The sequence below is a fragment of the Carlito syrichta genome, unplaced genomic scaffold (genome assembly GCF_000164805.1).
Source record: "Carlito syrichta isolate Samal-C Ts95f unplaced genomic scaffold, Tarsius_syrichta-2.0.1 Scaffold137276, whole genome shotgun sequence".
Taxonomy (NCBI): Eukaryota; Metazoa; Chordata; class Mammalia; order Primates; family Tarsiidae; genus Carlito; species Carlito syrichta.
In genome coordinates, this window is record NW_007081372.1 from 295748 (window position 1) to 322157 (window position 26410).

At 36.4% G+C, this 26410-nt stretch overlaps 1 protein-coding gene across 1 annotated transcript in view; it reads right to left on the reverse strand.

Annotated features, from left to right (window-relative positions):
- Positions 1 to 23151, reverse strand: part of LOC103251216 (rho GTPase-activating protein 24-like) — a 149669-nt gene extending 126518 nt beyond the window's left edge. Inside the window, exon 1 of the mRNA XM_008049809.2 lies at positions 22963 to 23151. Within this exon, the coding sequence (XP_008048000.1) occupies positions 22963 to 23142 (180 nt within the window). The 5' untranslated portion in view covers positions 23143 to 23151. The remainder of the gene's footprint in view (positions 1 to 22962) is intronic.
- Positions 23152 to 26410: the final 3259 nt, after the last annotated feature.

The following is a 26410-nucleotide window of genomic DNA, read 5'->3' on the forward strand; positions in this document are numbered from 1 at the left end:
CTTCCACCTCAGCCTTCCGAGTAGCCGGAATTACAGGTGCGCGCTACCACGCCTGGCTAAATTTTTGATTTTATTGTAGAGATGAGGTCTCGCCTGCCCAGGCGGGTCTCGAACCCTCGTGCTCAGGCAATCCATTCACCTCAGCCTCCCAAAGGCTGAGCCACCGAGCTCGGCTATGTTTGAGCTTCTGATGTGCCTGGCTCCTGGATGGTGAGCATGGTACCTGATGGGTGGTTTTTCAACCCTTATTACTTCTCCCTTCCCCCTCTTCAGGAGTCTCCACTTTTTGTTGTTCCCCTCGTGCCAGCTCATATGTGTTCAGCTCCTACTTATGAGTGAGATCATGCAATATTGTTTTCTGTTTCTGCAACAATTTTCTTAGAATAGCAACCTCTAGCTGCATCTATGTTGCTGCAAATGACATAATTTCATTACTTTTTGTGACTGCATATTACTCTATGGTGCATATGGACCACATTTTCTTTACCCAGTCCACCATTGATGGACACCTTGTTGGTTCCATGTTTTTGCTATCGCAAATAGTGCTGCAATAAACATACAAGTGCAGGTGTCTTTTTGGCAGAATGATTTATGCTCTGTTGGGTATATACTCAGTGTGGGATTGCTAGGCTGAATGGTAAATCTATTTTTGGTTCCTTGAGAAATCTCCAAACTGCTTCCCACAGGGGTTGAACTAACTTAAATTCCCCAAAACAATGTAGAAGCATTCTGTTTTCTCTACAGCCTCACCAACAACTGTTGTTTTTGACTTTTTAATAATGGCCACTCTGAGGTATGAGATGGCATCTCACTGTGGTTTTGATTTGCATTTTTCTAATGATTAGTGATACTGAACATTTTTTTCATGTTTGTCTGTTGTTGTGTGTCTTCCTTTGAGAAGTATCTGTTCATGTCCTTTGCCCACTTTTTAATGGGGTTATTTGTTTTTTCCTGTTGATTTGTTTGAGTTCCTTATAGATTCTGGATATTAGGCGTTTACCAATGCATAGTTTGTAAATCGTTTCTCCCATTCTATGGGTTGACTCTTTACCCTGTTGGTGGTTTATTTTGCTGTGCAGAGCTTTATACGTCATAAAATCTCACTTGTCAATTTTAGTTTTTCCTGTCATGCTTTTTTGAAGACTTGGTCATGAATGTCATTGTCTATGCCAATATCCTGAAGAGTGTTTCCTAGATTTTCTTCTAAGATTTTTATAGCTTGGAGCTTTACGTTTAAGTCTTTAATCCATCTTGACTCAATTTTTGTATATGGTAATGGGTAGGGATCCAGCATTATTTGTCTGCGTATGGCTAAACAGTTTTCCCAGCACCATTTGGTGAATAGCATTTTCTTTCCCCAATGTTTTTGTCAGCTTTGTCAAAGATGAGCTGGTTGTAGGTCAGCATTTTTGTTTCTGTGCTCTCTATTCTGTTCCACTTGTTTGTGTGTCTATTTTTCTATTAGCACTATGCTGTTTTGGTTACTATAGCCTTGTTGTAGAGTTTGAAGTCTGGCAGTGTGATGCCTCTGGTTTTGCTGTCTGCTTAGGATTACTTTGGCTATTCAGGCTCTTTTTTGCTTCCATATGAATTTAAGTATTGCCTTTCTAGGTCTGTGAAAAGTTATACAGATAGTTTGGTAGGGATTGTGTTGAATCTGTAAATTGTTTTGAGTTGTATGGATATTTTACTGATATTGATTCTTCTAGTCCATGAACATAGTATATTTTTCCACTTGTCTTGTTATCCTTGATTTCATTCAGCAGTGCTTTGTAGTTCTCTAGTTTTTGTTGTAGAGATCTTTCTCCTCTTTGGTTAGGTGTATTCTGGGTGTACTGAGGCGGGAGGGGGTTGTAAAGGTGATTGTTTTATATTTTGTTCTCAGCCTGTTTGTTGTTGGTATATAAAAATGCAACTGATTTTTTAGCATCGACATTGATTTTATGTTCCAAAACTTTATTGAAGTCATTAATCTTGCTAGGAGTATTTTGGTGAAATCTTTGGTATTTTCTAGTTATAGAATCATATACACTGTGAAGGGAGATAATTTAACTTCCTCTTTTCCTATTTGAATTTCTCTTATTTCTTTCTCTTGCCTGATTTATTTGGCTAGGACTTCTAGTGCTATGTTAAATAGTATTGTTGAGAGTGGGCATTTTATTTTAATTAAAGAAGGGAAAAAGAAAGGATGAAAGGAAGAGAGGGAAGAAGAAGGGAGGGAGGAAGGAGGGAGGAAGAAAGGAAGGAAGTGAAAGATGGATTGAGGGAGAAAGGGAGAGAGGGAGGGAGGAAAGAAAGAAGGAAGGAAGGAAGAAATGAAAGAAGTTTTTCCATTTCAAACTAATCAAAATCTCATTTACATTAAACAGGGAGGCTGAAGTGAGTGGATTGCCTGAGCCCGCGGGTTTGAGATCCGCCTGGGCAACTTGGCGAGACCTCTACAATAAATAAAAAAATCAGCCGGGTGTGGTAGCGCGTGCCTGTAATTCTGGCTACTCAGAAGGCTGAGGTGGAAGGATCGCCGGAGGCCAGCAGGTCAAGGCTGCGGTGGCCGGGAGAGGCCACTGCATTCCAGTCTGGGTGACAGAGTGAGATTCCAACTCAAAAAACAAACAAACAAAAAAACAATCATTTTTCTAAACATTAGCCCCTTTGTGTTACCAATTAACAGTCCTGCAGTCACATATTAAGCACTACTTTAAGAGCAAACTCTTCTCATCTATCAAAAGGAATAATCTAATTTAGCGTGCAAAATGTACACCATAATAATTAGTCAAGCAAAAATGTAGCATGGTAGGGAAATTTCAATTTACAGCAATGGATTTGAAAAAGATCATAACTAATTTTTAGACTTACAATTAAGAGGAAAAATATTTGTAAAATAAAAATCCACATACTAATTAATTAATTAATTAATTAATTTTTTGAGTTAGAGTCTCACTGTCGCCCAGAATAGAGTGCAGTGGCCGCTCCTGGCAACCGCAGCCACGACCTGCTGGTCTCTGGCGATCCTTCCGCCTCAGCCTTCCAAGTAGCCGGAACTACAGGCACACGCTACCATGCCCGGCTAATTTTTGACTTATTGTAGAGATGAGGTCTCACCTGCCCAGGCAGGTCTCGAACCGGCGGGCTCAGGCAATCCACTCACCTCAGCCTCCCAAAGGCGCGGGATTACAGGCTGAGCCACTGAGCCCGGCTTCTATTTTAACTTGAATTTAATTTGAAAGTATTCTTCAACATACAGGATTAATATGTACTGTACATTTTTATCAAAGTATTTTGGAGGTAGATGCTCCAACCAAAGAGATCTTTTTAATTATATCCTGAGAGACATTATTAGGCACAAAAGAGAGGATCAAATAATAGCTTTAAATTGGGAAGTAAAGAAAATGAAAGCTGTATCTCTGACCAGAGAAGTAGAAGATATTAACAGAAACCAGATTCATTCTCCAGTAAGTTTTCAGATATGATCACCAAATGGTCATTATCATGATTACATAATAAAAAGAACTTGTTCACATATTAAATGTAAAAAATAAAAATTTCTTTCCCTAATCAAGCTTACCAGTGTCACCATCTCCTATCTTTTGACGTGTATGTGCTTGTGTATGTGCATGTGTGTGAGTGTGTGTGAGTGTCTGTGTGTGCTCAAAGGCTAAAAGAATACATGGAATATTAATAAAAGGTATATGTCAAATGTTATTAAAATTTCAAGCTAGAAGAAGCCTTAGATGTCATCCAGTGCCATTTTTTATTTTTTTAAGATGAGAAAATGAGGCTTCAGAGTCATCAACTGACAAAGTTTTAGGTGGCAGAGTTAGGACAAAATTCACTGCTATAACCCTGACCTCTGCTAGACCATAATTTTGTTTGTTATCAGACATAATCCACATACATGCAAATACCCACAGAAGCTTCACTCTGCCAAACTATAAGGAGATGGTAGAGTTTACAGAATCTCTATTCATTATCTGCCCATGTCTCCAAGGCTCAATGTAATTGCTTTTACATAGTTGTCTTCCCCTGCAAGTTTCACCTTGCTGGTGATTTACCTCTAAGAATATCACTGATGGCCTTTAGAGAGGAGAAAACTTCTTATGCTTCTCCATTTTAAATCAGCTCAACATTAAATTAGAAACTTCATGGGTCAGAAAGAGTGGTTTAGCGCCCAGGATAAAAAGTCTTCAGAAATCACTGCCTTCACTCTTTCCTGTGCATGTTAGAAACTTTTCATTGATGATGAAAAACTAAATTTTTTGAAACTTTAGGAAAAATTCAAGATTTAGTTTACGTTAAACTTGCAATTGCTCATTAAAACTACCTCAGAAACAAAAATAGAGAGGTACGATCTTGAACAATACATATTTACCAATAATGAATTCCTTATCATTGTACCTTAAAGAATCAGATGTTCTTGTGGGATAGGAATGTATAGTAATTCTTCAGTTAATAGTCATGAATTGAATACAATACTGTGTGCCAGACACTGTGCTAAATGAGAGGGTCCCTGGACTCTAGAGGTCACAGTAAGACAGCACGGCCAATAGCAGTCCTATATAACAAGTGTTATCAAACAGGCATTTAGAGGACTCTATAGGAATTCACAAGAGGCTACTAATTTCTAACTTCACTATTCAGGTCTGGCAGAGAAAGAAGAAGGGAATCATGGAAGGGCAGAGGGGCATGAAACACATCTTTATTTTCTCTTTGATCAACAAACAAAAGCTATTACACTAACAGGCAATACAAGGCATTTAGCAAGCAGAAAGCATCATCAATATAGGATGAAGAAGAAACAGGAAACTTTTGTGGAAAGTTCAGTCATATGTTATATAGCCGTGATTGGCTATACATTGATGGAGAAAATACCTATACAGTGATGGTGAAAATAAGTCCTGCCTACTGGTTGGGCTGCCAGTGTGTTCAGGATAAAGGTAGGAATGACCAAGAAATCCCTTGCTAATGAAGTTATCAGCACACAGGTCTTTCTTCCCTGTGTGTGCTGTTTTTTCCTGCTTCTCCTTGCATGACACTCTTCTTCATTCTTTAGGACTCAATTTAAAAATGACCTTCTCTTCCTTTTTGTCTAAATAGATCCCACTATCACCACCACCACTGCATCATTACTGCTTGTCTAAGTACCTGTTTATTTTCTTTATAGTATACTTGCTAGGTGGCTGTCTGTTCCTTTATAACAGAGCTTCACAAGAGTAGTCACTTGTTTTATATCAAGCACAATACTTGGCATATATCACATGCATAAATCTACTCATGAATAAATGCAGAAATAAGGGTGGATGAGAAGAAGGAAGGAAAAATAAAGCCAAGAGACCTGTTCTATTCGGTCTGAAGGATCAGTGGAACTACATTTATTTCATCTGTTAAAAACGCTGCCTGATTAGATCACATTTGTCACCTAGATTAATATGCTTACTTCTTTTTTAAAATTTTGTTTAAAGATGTGGGGTGTAATTCAGGATTGTGTATAATTCTAAATAAAAAAATTCTCACTGGCTGTTAAGGTGAACTTAAAATATTTGTACTGTAATAAAATAATATATCAACATCAAACTCAAACAAATTTATAAGCCTATAGTAAACAAATTAAAAAACTAATAAAATATAAATGATCAACATTCATGTGATCTTCTAGACGATGTTATTTTTTAAAAAATGATTATCACTCACAGCATGAACTAGCTACGGATTACCATAGCACAAAGGCATTTGATAGCACTGCCTATCACATATCTTTATTCCAACTACTGGGAAACCTTTGTTCGGGTAGTACTATATGGTGACATCATTTGGCCTTCAAAGGCAAGGAACTGTAACATTTTCTGCATTAAATGTATCTCTGTTCTTCTATTGAGTACATTAAGAAATATCACTTGGGGCCAATGTGATTATAAAGACAAATGAAACATAATGATTAAAAATATGAGGCAGTCCTTGACTATATAATAATAAAATATTTTTTAAAAATTACTTTGAATACTTTAAAAAATTCTGATAGAGAATTAATCAATCTTCCATTTAAAAAAAAGGAAATATCATGGATTCTTTGGCATCAATGCTTACAGCAGAAGACAGATTTGAAACCCTGCTCGAAAACATGAGTAGATTTTAGCTATTATGTGAATCTAAGCAATTCTCAATTTTATTAAGCATAAGGATCTCTTTATATAAATCTGTAGTCTTCTCTGACTCTCAGTTTCTTCTTCTATCAAATGATAGACTCAAAACAGCTGATATTCAAGCTCTATTTCGACTGAGATATAGGAACTGGCATACTACCGAAATGGTATTGTGTTTGGCTATATGAGCTTTCTTTCAACAAATCATCTGTCACCATGGAACAGTTTACAAAGGTAGTAAAAGCCCCAGACATTTTATTATTGGTTCAGGCTTCAGTCCAAAGCTCCTGCATAGATCTCTGGTAAGATAGAATTGACAAAGGAAAATTTCTTTTGCTCACACAAAATAAGTGTAAGTGACCTTGCACCACTGTATCTTACTTCCTCTATTTCTACCCAAAACCCAAATCCAAGTTTCAGTTCTTACCATGCCACTGAGACATAATGCCACACCACAGCAACCAAGCTAAAAGAGTGTGCACATGGAAAGAGAGAGAGAGAGAGCGAGAGAGAGAGAGAGAGAGAACAAGCCTATCCTAGAGTGTCCTAGCAAGAGACAGAATGGAGAAAAAGAGTAAAAACAAGAAAGATGTAAATATACAAAAAAGAGACTTAGAGAATCAGAGGGATTCAGGGAGTCAGAAATTGTTCCTCCACTGAGGGATTAGGACCAAGTCTTTTATATGTTAGACCAAGAACAATCTAGATTCAAAGGATAAAGAGATAATTAGCACCTTTTCCTTCTGAATAGTAGTTCCTGAGGAATCAATGGGAGAAAAAAGAGATCACTGTCTGGGCATGCTCCAGACTGTGTTTGTAATCTATTACTGTAAACCATCACTGGCAAGGTGGCTAGTGGAAAAGTCCTCAAGCCCAATCTAGCAAAGCAGATCCTCCTTTTCCTTGGAGATGGAATAAGGGAAACAAAAGATGGTGAACATCTTTTATCTACGCAGTCTCATGAAATTATAAAACTTAATTTCATTCCTTGCCACAAATCTATTCTCCAACATCATCATATCAGCAGGTGGTCAGGTCCCACAGCATGTTTGTCTTCTGAAGTCATGACCCTAAAATGAAAAAAAGAATATCTCTGCCATGGATTCTTCCAGGTTCCTCTCAAGGACTTCAACCCCCAGAGGTACATTCCAGAGACCAGAAAAGTGAGTGGCAGAGGAGGGTGTGGCCGCCACTTGCTTCAGTTCTCTGCCACATGCCCAAGAAGACAGCCCATGATGCATGTCCTGATTAGCCGCTTCCGTTTTATGTTGAGTAAGGTAGTCACAATCATCAAGTCACTGTTTTGCATCACTGTCATCTTGTGTCAGAAACAGGATGAATCACAGCTGCTTTTGTCCATGAATCCTCCTCATTGTGTGAGTTTATAAAGACAGCCAGATACAAAACTCGGGTTTATATTAGGTGGTGTTGATGGATCAAAGAGGTGTCGTGTGAGCAGATTAAAAGTGAGAGCCACCTACTAATGCCTGCAGAGTTAACAGTGGTTCATTTCATGAATGACTGCAAAAGTATTAGAAATAGGGGGATGGGTTGTAGTAGGATCCACACCTTTGCTTGGAAACATAGGCTTTGAGTATACTTTCCAAATAGCCAACCAGATATGGTCTACAGAAGTCCAATCTCCCTCTCCTAGGACTGCTCAGCAAAGCTATGAGTTATTAACATAATTCCTAGTCCCCAGGATGCCTCCAAATTGTCATTATTTCAAAGAGCATAGAGTTCTTCAATAGGGATACGGCAAGCTGTTTTATTATTTATTAAACTTGGTATCAAATTTCTCTTTCTCTCTTATTTGATAAGTAAATCTACTCAAATACATTTTGCACTAGTTTGACTCCTGCTCACCTCCACAGAATATTTATTTTTTTCCTTCCAGGACTTCTTATATTATTAGTAGTATTAATTATTGTTATTATTATTCTGTTCTGTCTGGTTCTGTCAATTGCTATCCTTGGGATATAGACTTTTTAAATCTGAAGTCCAGTCTCCAGAGCTATAAAAAAAATCTAATGCATAAAGTGTTGTTGTGGGAATTAACAGAATAATAATATAGACAGAACATTGAGTCCATAGAATAAGACATAGCAGTTCATAATAAAATTTACTCCCTTTGTCTTCCTGGAAAGCCACAGTAAAGTGAAAGCTTGCCTCCTCAGATGCATCTTCAATTTTTATTAGCTGAAACTATTTTTCATTGCCACTCTAAGAAAATATTTAAAACTGAGGAATGGCTTGAGTTAATTACACTCTAAAGTAAGCATATTGTTATTTTAATTTCCTCAACTGGTAATATTGCTAATATATTTCACAAGAGAAAAATCTGAAATTTTCAGACATTAAAAAAAGGAAGGCTAGAAGAGTGTCAGCTGTATGAAACACTACATAATGAAAGTCCTCAGGACAGCATTGTAAAACTAAAGTTTCTCAATCCAGAATATAAAAAGAAAGAACAGATCAGGAACAAAAGTGAAATTTCTGTTACAGTGGCCGGTCATAGACATAAACTCAGAAAGAAACAAATATTGCTTCTATAAATTATTATTTCGAAAATCAAATCAAATTATGTGATTCAAAATATCTTAGTTAAGATACATTGAAACTTTTCAATGCATACTAGTACCTGAGATCTGTAAATATTTGAAGGTTTTTTCTCCCCAGTAATAGCAAGATGTATAATACTAAAAGTTGAAAGATTAAAATACCTGACATTTAAATCAATCTCATTGTAAACTTTTTGGAGAGTGACACAGAGAATGTCATCAATCTGTAGGCATTCCTGTGTACACATAATTCTTTGAAAAATGAAGTACTTGATACAATTTCAGGCAGAACACTACAGTCTCACATTTAAAAAATTCAGTCAAGTTTTCTATGTCATGAGTTTTGCATCCCATAATTTTGAATGGGAAGGTCTTCAGAGAGGGCAATCTCATTGTTTGTGTCTTTAAAATATTCTCAAGCATTTTAAAGAGTCCAAAGAGAGACAATATTTTAAATAAACACTGTCTTTTTATCACAATTGCATGTAAAATGATGATACTTTAAAGAGGAAGTTTTGAAAACACAAAGTATTTTAGAAAGCAATAGTGTCACTATTTGTGATATTTACTAAAACTGCCTTCTCCAAAGACTTTTGCTTATATATTAAGAATGCAGGCTAACATAGAAAACTTAGAACATCGATGAAATTGTTGTATAGGCTGAAAATGAAATTACTGTTTATATGTCCCCAGAATACTCTAAAGGTAAAGTGTCTTGTTTCCAAAATATCTATGGAAATTGCAATGCAAATTTTATAAGCAAGTGAAATAATTTGGAAAACTATTAAAAATATTAGTTCACTGAAAGATTTGTGACTGTTGAATTTTTACAAAGCAGAAATATTTGTAGGGTTAAGGAAAGTTTCTAGAAAAACATCTCTGAAGCTATTAGTTTCATCTCTTCATTTAACAGAGAAAGTACTGGGAGAAGTGACTCATACAAGGTAACATTTCTCATTGATGGAAGAATAAAGTACATAACCCAAGAGTACCCTTGGCTCTTGTATCACCACGTGACGTAAAAAAATCCAGAAATGTAGAAAATCTGTAAAATCTAGAGAATATCTAATTTGAAAATCTGTAAAATCTAGAGAATATTTAAATTTAATTTAAGTATTAAACCTGGACATTGAAAAAAAAAAAAAACGAGGAAAAAGATTCAAAATCGACATGGGAATTTGGCCTGAAAAGTTGTCTCAAAGTTGTATTATAATCTTACTGCTGTTGTTTTTTTGCTTTCCCCAGGGAAGGTTGTGAATGTTTCATAACACAGCTAAGTTAGGGTTGTGTTGGTTTCTTCAGTAATCAGTGCATATTTCAAACAAGGCCATTACTACAGCATATTTAGCCCATATTTAGGTTTGTGAGCTCTTACCTACAGATTCAATTTACCCTATATCCATCTTAAAGTTTCTCAACATGGGTCACAAGGTAGATCAAGTAGGAAATGTGTGGCTATTTATCAGCACTAATTTTTTAGATGTTAGTGGGAAATATTAAGTAAGTGTAATCGCCTATCCAGAAAAATATGTTTAAGTAGAAATCCAGGTTCACAAAGGTGAATTAAGGATTCTGCCAATAAATGAAACTGATTCTATTAATCTCTTCCATTAAATATGACACAAACAGAAACAATAAATTAGAAGAGAAAAAAATGTAAGTTAAAATAGATGGAATGCTTATTATGATGTATTTTAGTATTCTAGTATTTTAAAACACTAAAAATCATATTTGTGTTGTGCAAGACATCTGGCTTATAAATGGAGTGGAATAGTGTTTCAAGTCAATAATCACAAAAAGTCAGAGACACAGGAAAGATTTTGATAATCTTAGAATAATTAGTTCATTGAGAGAATGTTAGTTCCTCTTATCCAGGATAATAAAAAGTCTGTGCATTTGATTTAAAGGTTTTTTATTTTGTATAATTTACATTTTATTTTATCATTTTTAAATTTTATATATGTGGGGTACAAATCAGCGTTAGGCATACAAATGTTCATTAGCAGGTACCCTTGTGGATGAGATGTGCCTCCCCCAACCTGGAAGCTTCCCACTACTGCCAATCCTGCCCCCACTCTCCCCTGGCAGTTTCCCACTGCTGCCAATCCCTTTCTCATAGTATTACCATAGTAGCTCAAGTTCTGCTTATGAGTGAGAGCAAGTGATACTCAGTTCTTTGTTTCTGTGATAGATCACTCAGTATTATAGCCTCTAAGTCCATTCAAGTTGCTACAAAGTTCATAATTTTTCCTTCTTTAGGGCTGCATAATATTCCATCATGTATATGTACCACATTTTTCTCTCTTTCGATGGGCAGCACAGTTGGTTCCATATTTCTGTTACTGTAAATAATGCTGCAGTAAATATGCATGTGCAGGTAACTTTTTCATACAGTGATTTGAGTTCCTCGGGGTATATTCCCAATAGGGAGATTGTGGGGTCATGTGAGAGGTTGGTTTTTAGATCTTTTAGGAATTGCTGCACTGTTTTCCACAGAAGCTGTACTAGTTTACACTCTCACCAACAGTGTAGAAGTGTTCCCTTTCTGCCACATCCTCTCCAGCATCTGTTGCTTTTTAAGTTATTGATGATGGTCATCCGGACTGGAGTTGGGTGGTATCTAAGTGCAGTTTTAATTTGCATTTCTTTGATGACAATTGAGGCTGAACATTTTTTCATGTATCTGTTGGCTGCTTTTATGTTTTCTTTTGAGAAGTGCCTATTCATCTATTTTGTCCACTTTGTAATGGGGCTGTTTTTTTTTCTTCTTCTTTTTGGCATGTTTGAGTTCCTTGCAGATCCTAGGCCTTTGTCAGATATACAGTTGGCAAATATTTTTTCCCAGTCTATGGGCTGTCTCCCCACTCTCTCAATGGTTTCTTTGGCTTTGCAGAAGCTTGTCAGTCTGATGAGGTCCCGCTTGTCTATCTTATCTCTTACTGCATGGGCACTTGGAGTTTTGATCAGGAATTGGTTGCCAGTTCCAATTTCCATAAGGGTGTCCCTTGCATTTTCTAAGGTTCTTACAGTTTGAGGTTTTATGTTTAGGTCTTGGTCCATTTAGAGTTGATTTTTGTTTATGGTGATAGGTGGGGGTCTTGTTTTAATCTTCTGCATGTGGTCTGCCAGTTTTCCCCGCACCATTTACTGAATAGGTTTTCCTCTTCTCAGTGGTTGGTGGTGGAGGCTTTGTTGACGATGAGTTGGTTGAGAAATTGAGGTTCTGCTTCTGGAATCTCTATCATGTTCCATTGGTCTATACGCCTGCTCTTGTACCGTACCAGGCTGTTTTGATTATTGTAGCTTTATAATAAAGCTTAAAGTCTGGGAGTGTGATGCCTCCTGCCTTGTTTGTTTGTTTGTTTTTGCTGAGGATTGTTTTGGCTATTTTGTGGTCATTTATGTTTCCACATGAATTCCTGTATTGTCATTTCCAGGTCTGAGAAGAATACTGCTGGTAATTTAATGGGTATTGTGCTAAATCTGTAAATTGCCTTGGGTAAGATGGACATCTTAACAATGTTGATTCTTCCAATCCATGAGCATGGAATATTTTTCCATTTGTTTGTGTCATCTTTGATTTCTTTGAGCAGTGTATTGTAGTTTTAATTGTAAAGGTCTTTGACTTCTCTGGTTAGGAAGATGTCAAGGTATTTCTTTTTTTGTGTGTGTGTGGTTATTGTAAATGGGATCGTGCTTTTTTATTTGGGTTTCTTATAAGGTTTTTTTTTTAATGTGAAAACATGACATATGTTTTTGTAATAGGATGTTAAGTAAGAATTATCCCATTGTTCTGGACAGGTTTCTAGAATCTAACAGCACAGATAATGAGGTGCTAAGTGCTTTACTGTTCCAAAAGACCAGGGAATAGAACCCAACCAGTTAGATCCGCCAACTGCACCAGCACTACTTTCTGTCCTCTCCTCCAATGGGAGGACAAAGGCAACAGGTCTGGTGGAAAAGTCATGAGTACCTGAAGTCAAAGGAGATAGAACTCCAGGACAGTCATTAGAAACTGGGAAGACTGGCATCTTGTTCCTCAGTTTATCAGGTATTCGGGCTGCTTTGCACCTATCCCTGAATAAAAGATAAAAGAACTGAAAAAAGACTCTAGGGCAAAGAAAATTCTGTGGCTGTATGGAGTAGCCTACAATGCCACATTTGTCATGGCAACCATGTATGGATTTCCAGTGAGTTCAAGTGAGATAATGAAAAGTGGGTCCCCTGGTGATAAAATTCCAGCAGCAAGAAGCTGTGGGGTATACAGCCCATTCTGAGACCGGAAAGGTTACAAGAGGGAGAGCAAGAATAAGATACAGTCTCATCTCCATTATCAGGGAGATCAGGGAAGTTGAAATGATTGTTAACAGCCACAAATTAGCCAGAAAAGCAGGAGCAACCGACATGGAATGTAGACCTCCTACAACAATGGGCTTTTAGGTTCAGGGATGCATTTGTGTTTGCTCTTCTGTTGCTCCCACCAGTCCTCAGTACCAGAGACTTCAAAGAGAGAAAAGATTATCTGACTCATGGTGTAACTCCCTTCTTCCTTCCCTTCCTTCCTCCCTGCCTCCCTTCCTGTCTCCCCGAACTCCACACACACCTGGTATAGAGGGATACAGATGAGATTTAAAACAATTGTGAGACTTGAGTCTTAAATTAAATTGAAATGTAATAATTAAAAATTACTGTCAAAGGTCCTCAAAAGGTTAAATATACATTTATTGTATGACCCAGCAACCCCACTCCTAAGTGTATAGCCAATGGAAATGAAAATATATGACCACACAAAAACTTGTACATGAATATCTAGAGCAGCATTATTTGTAATAACCAAAAAGTCTTAGCAACCCAAATGCCAATCAATTGACAAGTGACTAAACACAATGTGCTATATTAACACAGTGGAATATTATTCTGTGAAACAAGAAATAAAGCATTGATGCATGTCACAACATGGATAAATCTCAAAAACATTATATTAAAAGAAAGAACCCAAAGTTCAGAAAGTGAGAATAATTATTTTTGCATATGAAGTTGCTTCCTTGTACATAATAAATGATCCAAACATTTTAAAATTACAATTTATGTGGTTTACAGTTGGTGGTCACTAAGTGAATGAACATATGGTAATGAATCTAGAAAAATAGAGAAGCAGTTGAATTTAGGCAAGTTAGAGCTAATATGCAGAAAAGAGAGGAAGAAGGTTTCCAAAGAAACCTAAAAGAGAACGAGTAACAAATTTCTGTGACGTATTTCAAACACCAAGTAAGGGAAAGGTGATTTAGAACACATCACTGTAAACACCAAAAATATAAATATTCAAACTGCATTTTCAGGGGCTGGGCATGGTGGTTTACACCTGTAATTCCAGTGTTTGGGAAGCTGAGGCTAGAAGATTGCTTGAAGTCTTAAGCAAGACCAACCTGGGCAACATAACTAGACCCTGTCTCTACAAAAATTTTAGAAATTGGCCAGGCATGGTGATGCATTCATGTAGTCATAGCTATTTGGAAAGCAGAGGCAGGAGGATTTACTTGAGCTCAGGACTTCAAGGCTGCAGTGAGCTATGATCGTACCACTGCAAGCCTGGGCAACAGAGTAAGACCTTGTCTCAAAAACAAAATAAAACAAAAAGCCAAACAAACAAAAAACCCTAATTACACTTTCATTCATTCATTTTCCCCCTAAATTCTCTTCTCTGCTGGTTAGGATAATGAAAATTTACTTAAGTTTGTGCAAATAAGACAGTTCGTATATAGTCTATCTGGTCCCACATATTGAATCACATCACAAATACAAAAGCCTTTAGTCAATAAGAGTAAATATTAGAATAGAACTCAAGGAATTCAGCTCCAGTAATTCCCTCTCCAAACTGGTGCTCAGGAACAGGTTGTGTGTGAGACCAGAAAACAGGTTGTGTGTGAGACCACCTCTCTCCTGGGGTGGCTAGTTTTGCAGAGAGAATCCTTTAAGTCTCCTTGACTGTCATCACAACCATTTTGATAAGTTCTGAAGGAGTCCAGAGAAGTAATTTAAACAATAAAAGGCATAATAGAAAGGTGAGGATTGTTTTTCTGAGAATCTTTCCATAGGAGTTCAATGTTTGACAGTGTAGGTCATGAATGAAAACAAGTTATTTTCTGCTATGAAGTTATCATGACCAGCAAAAACAACCTCCTCACAAATTTTAATTGGGCTGATCATCCATTTTTTACTTAATAATGTAATTAATAAGTATATATTATAGATCCAAACTTCCAAACTGCTGTGTTAGTGTATCCTGATGGTCAAAGATGGTGGAAACGATGATGATGATGACAGTAACATCAATAGCTAATGTTTATTAAGGGTTTACTATGTGGCCAGGTTCTGTGTGAGCATTCTAAGAATATTATTCTACATAAATTTTAACAACTAATCTGTGAGATAGATATTGTGATCACTCATGTTTTGCAGATGAGAATAATGAATTTTAATAACTAGCCAAGCATTATAGCTAGTGGTAGAATTTAGACTGAACCAACATAATCTGATTCTAGAAACTCCACAAAACAAGTGGACTCAACTACTTCCCAGGGAAATACCTATACTGGACAAAACCAATTCTAGAGAAAATTATAAGTATAAATATTGTCTCACATGTTATGATCCCTCTGTCCATCAATCTCTTTTAATCCAAGACATATTCTGTGGCTTTTCTACCGTGGGTGCCCTCTCCAACAGATTATTCTAGCTCTTCCTCATATAGTCAACAGTGATCTGAACAACATTCCCATAATTCCTATCTTCATAGTAATGGACAATGGAAGGGCAAGTTTTTATCTGTCCTGTAGTTGCTTTTTATAATTGTTCCAGCAATTTTATTATAATATAAAATAGTCTATTATAGGAATTGCAGGACTGCAGGAGAGTTGCATAACTGTCATAAGAGCCCTATTTGGATAGATGAATATTCTGAATTCCTTCACAATGAGCTATATATAGAATGAGTCCTATTTTAACTGTCTGGCTTTAAATGTAATAAACAAAGAATAATAGACACATAAAAGCAGAGGAAATGTAAAGTCTCAAGATAAAATTCAAAATTTCAATACTGCTTACTGAACTCTTACCAAACTTGCCTGTGTTTACTTTCCCAAATTCAGCTCTCGTCACTGCTTGTCTTCTCTCTTAGGTACAGGAATACTCAATCATTTTCAGTTCTTCTGAAATAAGGGCCATGGCTTATGCTTTTTCTTCACCACATATACCACTCCAACAGCTACCAATACCATTCTTTGATTCTCAGGTTAAATATCTGTTCCTTTGAGGTGTTCTCCCTGAACATTGATGTGGTGACAAGGGCTCCTCTTAAGATCCCCGATGGTTCCCTATAGTTTTCTTATTAAAATTCTGACTACACTGTATAGTAAGTATAGTTGTCTATAACACCCACTAGATTTTACCTGTTTCTTCATAGATACTTGGTATTATTTTAACCACCTGTGGCAGAGACTTCTCACTCTTTTTCAACACATATGTTCTTTTCTACTCCCCAGGATAAATCTAGGTTACACGTCCAGCCATCTTTGCAACTGCATGTGACTGAGTTCTATCTAGCTAATGGGATGTGAATAGAATAAGGGATACTACCACATGTGGTCTATCTAATTCTTCCAGACAATACTCTATATCTCATGGTCAACTAGAAAGCCAAAGGTTGAAACTGGAAAATCAGCCTAGGTTTTTCAATATTTGTTTAAAGCAAATTATCCTAGCTTACTTGGAATCTCTTTGGATTTTCACCTGAGCTGCTTCTTTTTAAGTCCTTATTGTGGGGGATCTCTCTCTCTCTCTCTCTCTCTCTCTCTCTCTCTCTCTCTCTATATATATATATATATATATTTATATATTCACCTTTATGTTTCTAAGAATCTAGGATAGTATCTGTAAGCACATTAGACATCTATAAATACGTGCTTTGTATTGACTTAAAACAAACGGAATGAATGAGTAGTATGAATATCTTAAAAATAAATTATTTTCTGTCTTTCTAATATTATAAAAATAGTTAATATTTATTTCACGCTGACTATATGCCATTGCTTTCTCAAATTGTTTACATAAATTATCTCATTTAATCCTCATAATAATGTTAATAGGTATTTGCTATTATGATCTCATTCTATAGATTAGTACAATCTGAACTAATCTTAAACCAGCTAACTTATTTGCCCAATGTATCACAATAACTAGATGATCCTGCATCTTAATTGCAAAAAAATAAAAGTTAGGTCTACATTGCTATGTAGAGGTAAACAATAAAAAAATTTAACAGCAGAATAATATTTTATACTAATAATACTTTTCATTACTTGATATAATCAGTTCTAGGAAAGCACTAAGTTCCTAAAATATATAACGATGCACCATATTGATAGAGTTTGGATTGTTATCCCCTCCAAGTGTCCTGTGGAAGTGTGATCCCCAACGTTGGAAGTGGGGCCTGGTGGGAGGTTATTGGATTGTGGGGGTGGATCCCACATGAATGGCTTGGTGCTGTTCTCATGGTATCAAGTGAATGAGTGAGTTCTAGACTCTTAGTTCACATAAGAACTGATTGTCTAAAGGAGCTTGGCACCACCTCTTCCTCTCTTGCCATGTGACATGCCAGCTCCCCTTGCCTTTCACTAGGAGTAAAGGTTTGCTGAGGCCTCACCAGAAGGCAGCAAGTGCCAGCACCATGAACAACACTGATCCCAAATAAACCCTTTTTCTTTACAAATGATCCAGCCTTAGGTATTTCTTTTTAGCAGTGCAAAATGGACTAATACAGATACCATCTTATGTGTCTTTTTAAAGACCAAAAGATCTAGTTCTACATAGAAAGTCAATTTTAGATTTGAGGATGAAATCTAAGTATTATGTTAAATACTTCATGTGGCTTTGACTTTCTCTGCCACATGCACATGCCACATGTTTTGACAGAGGACAGCAGTTGCCTTAGAGATTTCTAGATTTCATTAACTCACAAGTTTCACTATATATATAAAATCAGAGCTTACTCTTAAATGAGCAATTCATTCTTGCACATTTAGAAGTCAGCCCGCAGGTTATAATCCACTCAAAATCACTTTGTTCCCTAAGTTAAGAAAATCCATTGTGATCTAATACAGTGACATCATCATGTACAGAAAAAAACTCTCCCCACACAATTGGATCAATATCTGTTGTAGAAAGTCTAGACTAGATTAATTGGGTTGGTGCCTAGTTGGATTTTAGTCACTTTATCAGGAGTCTTAGAATGGCTTCTAAAAATCAATGCTTTCTACTGTCAAATTCTAGCACAAGGGTTCATCAGAGGCATTCACTAGTATGGCCAAACTTGAGACTTAGCTTTTATTTAAGTGATAACATGCCTTAAAAAAGCATTAGGAATTTATCACTGGATTCATTTAACAAAAACCACATCATTACTTTATTTTTAAGCTAACTATAATATTAATATTTCATCTTTAATTTAACTGCTTCCCCCATATTTCAATATTGATACTGAGGCTACAGTCATTTGTCATGATAATCATCATTAATGAACTCTCAGAATAGATATTTATTTTTTATTTTTTGAAAGCAGGATTTATTGAGAGGATAGAAAAGCCCCCACAGTGGGAGGGGACCCAAAGGGGTTGCCTTCAAATCTATTTTAAAACCTTTTTTAATAGCTATCCAAAAGTCCTGGGAATGTGCAGTTGGGGGGGTACTCTTTTTTTATAGATTCTTCTGTACAGTATGATTTTTAACTTTTTCCTGCTTATGTAAATATAACTTTATAAGATAAAAAACTAAAATAGAAAGACTATTACCTAAAAACTGGGAAAAAAATGTACTATCAAATGTTTGCAATAGCAGCCTGTGACAAAAAATTATGGATATACTAGTGTATTTTTAAAAATCAGCTACATGCATCTCCTTTCTGTGCTTGCTGTTTTACACAAACAATCAGAATAAACTTAATATTAAAAAATTTGTTCTGAATAAAACTTATATCTGTATTGGTGCAAACATTTGTAGACAATGATTTCTGAAGAAAGTATTGTCTAGGTGAAATACAATTTTCCCCATTTAAAAAAATCCTAGGACACTAAGGATATTTAGTTTGATTTATTTTAAATATGAAGTAGCTATATTTTGAGGTAGGCCTCTTATATTGCCAGAAACCTTAGCTAAGGGCTGGAAAGTTATTATTTACAAATCAACCACCAACACTAGAAAGAAGTGTACCTATAGGCACTTCTGTCTTTTGCTCAAAAAAAGAAAAATCCAGAAAAAGTGGCACTGAAAATTTCCAAGTTCTCAGATTTGCACATGTTGAATATATAGAAAGTAAGATGCAATTTGAATAAGAACATGAAACTAATATTAAGTTCACATAATTAGGTATATAATGCCATCAATCAGATATAGGAGATTCTCACAGAAATAAAAATTGAAGGCACAGATGGAAAAAAACCCAATTCAAAAAAATCATTCATTCACTTAGGTTTCAACATATTAAGAAACAACTGCTGTGATTTTTTTCTAAGAGATTGATATAGTTGTGGAGCTTGAGTGTCACAGGTACTCTGGAAATAGCTAACCAATGCTTACCAGAGAATCCAGTCTCTGTGCAGCAAACAAATTCCTTCCTATCATGGCCTCACTTATCTCTCTAACCAATTTCTTGCCAATTTCACCATCCTCAAAATATAGAGCTATTAATAGATGTCCATTTTATAACTCCATGTCTTTCCTCTGCTCTATATTCCTTTCCCCAATGTATCTACCTGGAAAACTCCTGCCAACCTTCAAAACCCCAGATAAGGGCCACCTCTTTCCTTGTGCAGCCCTTCCCAAGTCATCTAAAGAGCCATTCCTCACTTCTTGGTACTCACTGGACCTGTGTTTGTAGACTATTCAGCATTCAGATGGTAGCCTGTTGTAACTATAATCTTGCTTATATACAGTTTTTTGAAACAAGGATAGTGATGAAATTTGATTTAACTTCCTTTATTGAGTTAAGAAAAAAAAATGAAAATGTTACTGAAGTAAACTGAGAAACTTAATCTAGGACAAGAAGGATATACATTTCAAGGTTCTTATAGTCTCATTTTAGAAATGCTAAGAGAGAGAAAAACAAAAGCAGATTGAGTCGACTAAACCTTTATTTAATTCTTTAAAAGTTTTTCTGTAATGCAATACTATAGGATTTACTTAATGTGGTTTAAACTTCATTTTTTAAAGTAGAGGTATAGTTTTGATGTATGAAGTTGAGAATGGTCCATACTACTCAGAGTGCCTGGTTCTGGCCCTGACTCTGAGCCACTGTAGGTCTCTTTCACTGACTCATGCACTAACTCATTCAAAGGTATGCTGCTAGCATCTATACTCACTTAAAGAGTCTACTTTCATGTAAGGAGTCAGTTCACTCATAGGACAAAATAGAATGTTCTTAAACTGGTAAGTACTCTTTGATATGGAGATTATTGGATTTTAATCTGTTTTGTCTGAATATGCTTAAACAGTGTAAAATATTAAAATTAAAAGTACAAAGTTAAAATTATCAGTGTCTGAACTGCCATGAAGTATATTCAAAAAGAAAGAAAATAATTCAAAGCTATTTGCCACACACTTTACCTGCTTTATCAATTGCAAATCTTTAACAAATAATATGTAGAAAGAAAAATCCAATTTTTGTGGGGGATGGGATGTCCTATGTCTGGTTTACAAAAGAATTAGTATTTTTTTTGTCAATACAACTCCATTTTGTTCATATTAGTTATAAGTCTACAGATATGGTGACATACCAATATAAAAATGCTATTTATCTAAGAAATATTATGAAATAAAGTAATTTTCATTTTGAGACAGATTTTCATTCAATTAATCAGAAGATTTTGCCTTCTTTGATCATATTTCCAATTTTTTAAATCAAAATAATCACATTGTACTGAATACTATCTGTGAGATATTATATAGAGGAACACAGCCCAGGGAATATGACAACATCCTTGTTGAACAGTTTAGGGAAGAATTGTTTATGTACATATTCTCTGACATCTGCAGGTTCCTAGATTTGAGAAACATTGACCTCAGGCTTGACCCACTGTATCTTACCTTCATTACTAGAAGATGCTCTGAGCTCACCAGAGTCACAACATTTGTTTGGTCTGCTTTAATTCTCCACTCACTTAGCTCCTGACTGCTCTGTTTGTTTCCCCTCATGCCATAGTTAGCTCCTGGATGGGGCTTAATTAACCACTTAATTTGTACCTATTCTGGTTAACAACATAGTTCATGACAGAATAAGAGTCCCTGGGATCAAACATGGAGTCTTATTCATAATTCTCCTCTATTCAGTGTGCTCCTCTGTATTAAAGTCATCTCATTGGATCCCCCGTGTTGTATGTTTTTTTTCTACATTAACCTGATCTCAGTATCTGAGTCTGGTAAAAATGACTTTATGTTCAAGACAACAGTTTAATCTATTAGATAGTATAAAACAAGGTGCAATGAGAAAAGAACCCCAAAGGGTAAGATAAGAGACTAAAGAATCCATGACTTTTCCTCTGATCTTTATATAATCTTGGTTATGTCACTTATTATTGCTAAGCCCAAACTTCCTCATCTGTAGTCATAATGTCTGCCTATGAGGCACAATGTTCACTATCCACCCGAGGCCCAATCCCTACCACTATACAATATGCCCATGTAACAAATATGCATGTGTACCTAAATTGAAAACAAAAATTCTAAAAAAGAAAAAATAATGTCCATATTCCCCACTGGTTTACAGTGACAAGTGAGATAACAGCTGTAGAAATGCACTCTGTCAAGATACCAATATGGGACCTTCTTATTAATTTACTCATAAAGCCTTGGATTGAAGTCATATGAACTCAGACTTAAAGTGGTGCAAATTACGGCCCCCACCATCTGTTTAACTTTGAGTAATCTGCATTATATCTAAACCTTGGTTTCTTCACGCATAAATAGGTTAATAATACACATCTATCTTAAGTATTTTCTAAAATAATGTATGTAAAGTAGCTTGAAGTCTGACCCTGATAAATACTCAAAAAGTAGTTGCAATTTCAAAAAAAATTAAAAAGACTGGGATTTGTAGCCCGCACATTTATTACTATTTTCCATGTAATTCAGTTAGAGGAATGAGAACCTTGTGAAATGATAATGCCTCAGGAATTTAAGATACTAAAGCAGAGCCTTGATCCAAATTCCTAATTAAGTTCTTGAACTTTAACACAAGAGGAAAGAGCCTCAAGAACATACTGATAGGGATGTTTATATAAACTAATCTGAAAGATTTCTTCTTGGATATATTTATTCTCTTGATGTATATCAAGGGAAAACTGCCTCTGTTTATGTTTCATCCATTGGTAAGTAATGATCGTAGCAAAGAAAGCTATTGTAGCTATAAAAATAAGGTAAGGGAGGGGCACGAAGGGAGGATTAGGCTTCAGAAATTACCTCTGGGGTACAATGTTCACTATCTGGGGAATGGGCCACCTGAGACCCAGTTCCCACCACCACACAACGTGCCCATGTAATGAACACACATGCCTACCCTATGAAACTAAAATAAAGATGAAAAAAATGCAGATGGAGATTTTTCTCCTCTCTCATTGCAATCTTGAGACTTATGACTGAGAAAATAAGTAAGTAAGCAAATATAGACCCATGAAGGAATGAGAAGGAAACAGAGAGACTATTCCTAGAGTAGTATCTCAGGTATGCTGTTGGAATATAAGTGATGCTCAGTTTAGCACCACATCCATATTTTATGTGAGTTAAGTGGAGGGAAGCCTCAGAGAATTGATACCAAAGATGTCTCAGAAACTACCCGAAGTTGACTTACAGTCTTCCTGCACATCTAAGCTTTCAACTTATTCCTCAGAAAAAGAAAATGTTTTGGCTATAATATACCTCCTAGCAGACATCCATTAGAATTTTCTCATGAAGTAAGTTTGCCAGAGGGACTCAGACATTCTCTTCCAGCCTAGTAAAAATTAAAATTAATATTAGACAAGCTCAATCTGCCTGTTGGACTCAATTAGCAAGTTCATCATTCCCAAATCAAAGCAAACAACGGGAAGAAGTGTGAAAAGATGTCTGTGAACTAAAGGAGACCAGGGAGATTGGGTTGGCCTTGGTCTCCATCAGCGTCCAGCAAATCCCGCTACTTGGCTCTCTCAGGCCCACCATGCTTTTTATATTCTCTTACTCACCAAGGGCTTGGTTTCATCTTCATCTTTGAAATAATAGAGCTGATCCCCCTTGAGCACAAACCAGCGAGTATGCCAAGTCTTGACAAAGCCTCCTTGCTTCCTCAGCCACCCACACTTGATGGCATTTTGCCGACCTTGGCCTTGTTGGGGGTTCTCCGTGGAGTCATTGTTCTCCTCCATGATCAGGCTGATGAACTTCCCTAGTTAGCAAACAAAAAGAAAGAAGAGTAATAAGTTGCTCTCTGTTATATTCAAGTCCCTCTTAAACCACCCTTATCCTTCAGAAAAAAGTGAGAGGAAGAGTGAAAAATATTTATCAACTCACTGACCAAATTTCTAGATGCAAACCACAGACCTAACAACAATATTGCTCAGAGGAAACTTGGAGAGAATTTGTTGTACCTTCCTGCCTTCTTAAATGAGCTTGGCAGCTGGGTGATGATAACTCTTTTTTCCCAAGTAAAACTAAAGAATGGGAAAGATCTAGAGGTGATGTGTTAAGAAGCATAAAAAAAAAAAAAAAAAATTACAGGCTCGGTGGCTCAACCTGTAGTCCAAGCACTTTGGGAGGCCGAGGTGAGTAGATTGCCTGAGCCTGCAGGTTTGATACCAGTCCAGGCAACTTGGTGAGATTTCATCTCTGCAATAAGTCAAAAATTAGCTGGGTGTGGTGGTGCATGCCTGTAGTTCCGGCTACTTGGAAGGCTGAGGTGGAAGGATTACCAGAGCTTAACAGGTCGACACTGGGGTAGCCGTGAGCATGCGACTGCATTCCAGCCTGGGTGACGGAGTGAGACTTCAACTCAAAAACAAAATACAACAAAACCAACAAATACAGAATTCTCCAAGATAACAGCCTCTGTCTGTTGTGCACTGATTGGGACCTGCCTGAGCAGGCCTGTGGTTACCCAGGCAAGCACTAGCCTGACACATGTTCAAGTTGAAAGAGACTATTTTTAAAGCATCAGTGGAAGACATTTGTTTTACATATGTGAGCATATCTCAAGAAGTTTCTACCCTCCTTTCCCCAGAGTATCCCTTGAGAGTTTCTTTGGCTGGTCAGGAATGAATGCAGGAAAATTTTAGGAAAAATTTGAGGAAAAAACAAAAAACCTGCTTGGCCAGTTGAGTTCCTTTCCCCTACATCCATCCTCAAACTTCTGGAGGAAGTGGTATACCCCAGTCCCTAACATGATGGAGAATATTTTAGGTTATGTGTGAAGGAGTACAAGGATGTACATACAACACATACACAGCAAGAAAATGAGTTCTTTATAAGAAAAATATTAATTAACATGTGAGATGCTGAAACTGCCCCAGTAAGAACAGAGGAGGTGAACTTTCTGGAAGAGCCAGGAAAAGTGGTAAATGATTAAGAGATTCTCCTGTCCTCAAACTTCTTCCAAATTCTTTCTAATGTTTATTTCTAAGCATTTATTCAGAAAGTGAGAAGTTCTCTCTTACCCTTTTGTCTTTGATGAGGATACAAAGACATAGGTTAACCAAAAACACACACATACACAGAATGTTCCTGTTCAGGCATATTCATGCACAGATCCTCTATTTTATTATTTGTGACTGATTTGAGAAGACAAGCTCTGTGTCAGGTCTTGATTTTCACCACTAATTTTTCAATCAATTTCTATGTACACAATCCCACCTAAACATTCCATGAAGCTCCCATTGTCAGCCATTAGTTATTTGTTTTTCTTGCTTGAAAGTTCAGGGTAAACCTTCCATTACTGGGCCTTGAGCTCTTTGAATTCAGTCCTGTCATTCCAGTTTCAGAGATGAAGCAGAATTTTGGTCTTTGTTTCTTCTTATTTTGATAATTTCAACCGTCTTGTCAGTAGTTTTGCCCCTTTCATTGGCATGCACTCCAACCTATCTTCATCTTTGCTTTAATCTTTATCTCTTTAAATGACTTTTAAGCTTCAAGTAGATCACCTGACTATTAATTGTCTCATTCAATATCCACATTTTTCACTTTTTATACTGAAATGCCCTTCTGATTAATAGACCCCCAACTCTACAAAAGGAGGTCTTAAAACCTCCTTTGCCCCACAGGGCATTCCTGTGATCGTAACCGTTTACTGCAGGAAACATTCCTGTATGTGCCTGTGTGTGTGCAGATTAGATCATGCCTGATGTTTCAAGTTTGTTATGCCCTTAGGGCAGGAACTTTCATCTCTTTTCTTTCATAGTAGTTGACCTAGTATTAAAAGCCAAGTAAACTACACTCTAAATGAACAATAAATGCTGTAATAAAATTTAGATAATAAGTGTACTGATTTAGACCACCCTAAATAATCTTTTTGGTCTTTTGGTATTTAAATTGTTCAAATCTACACAACATACTGTTTCATCACTGCCTACTTATTCTTTGACCAAATATCTCAAATTATAACATTAAATAGAACCTTAAACAAACATTTCAACACACACAAAAATCAAGACTGCATTTCACAACAAAAAATTCTTTCTTTTGGTCCCCTGTATTTTTTCCCTCATTCAAGCTTTCTATTACGTATGAAAAAAATTCCTTCTAAAATGCTCCAAGATAGTTAGCAAACTACCATTAATAATATTTTTTAAAAAGCAGTAAATTCCCCTTTTGTCTGCTATTAATGCCTTAGTGAAAAATGTGTTAATTAGAACATGGTGTCTGGTTCTTGCAAATTTTTTGTCTGGTTGAAACCAATGACAGTGTTGTCCACTGAACTCCTGGCTGTAAATACCTATATTTTCATGACTTCAAAAAAATCAGAAAGTGTTTTAATTGTACTAGTTGTAACAATTCATTAAAATGAAAATGAGTACAGATTTATCATATTTCTTAGGGATAATAATGTCACAATTATCAAGTTTTATTAAAATAATCATGATTTTTATAGAGAAGTCTTGATATTTCTGGAGAACTTAAATGTTTCAAATTCTACCCTTCATCTTTAAAATGAGGATGCCAGGCCAGGCTTGGTGGCTCAGCCTGTAATCCCAGCACTTTGGGAGACCAAGACGAGTGGATTGACTGAGCCTGTGGGTTCGAGACCCGCCCAGTCAACTTGGCGAGACCTCATCTCTGCAATAAATCAAAAATTAGCTGGGCATGGTAGCGTGTTCTTGTAATTCTGGCTACTTGGAAGGTTGGAGCGGAAGGATCGCCGGAGCCCAGCAGGTCGAGGTTGCGGTGACCCGGAGTGCGCCACTGCACTCCAGTTGGGATGACAGAGTGAGACTCCAACTCAAAAAATAAAATAAAATAAAATGAGGATGCTGGACTGGGTCATGCCTAACTGTGGTCCCTTCTAGCACTCTGAAATATATCATCTCTGTAATCCCATAACTGTAGGTACATCAGATATCCTTAATGTACAGTATAATGTCTGGCATATGGTAAAGCTCAATCAATGTTTGATGAATTAATCAATTTTGCAGTAGGTTTTGTGTT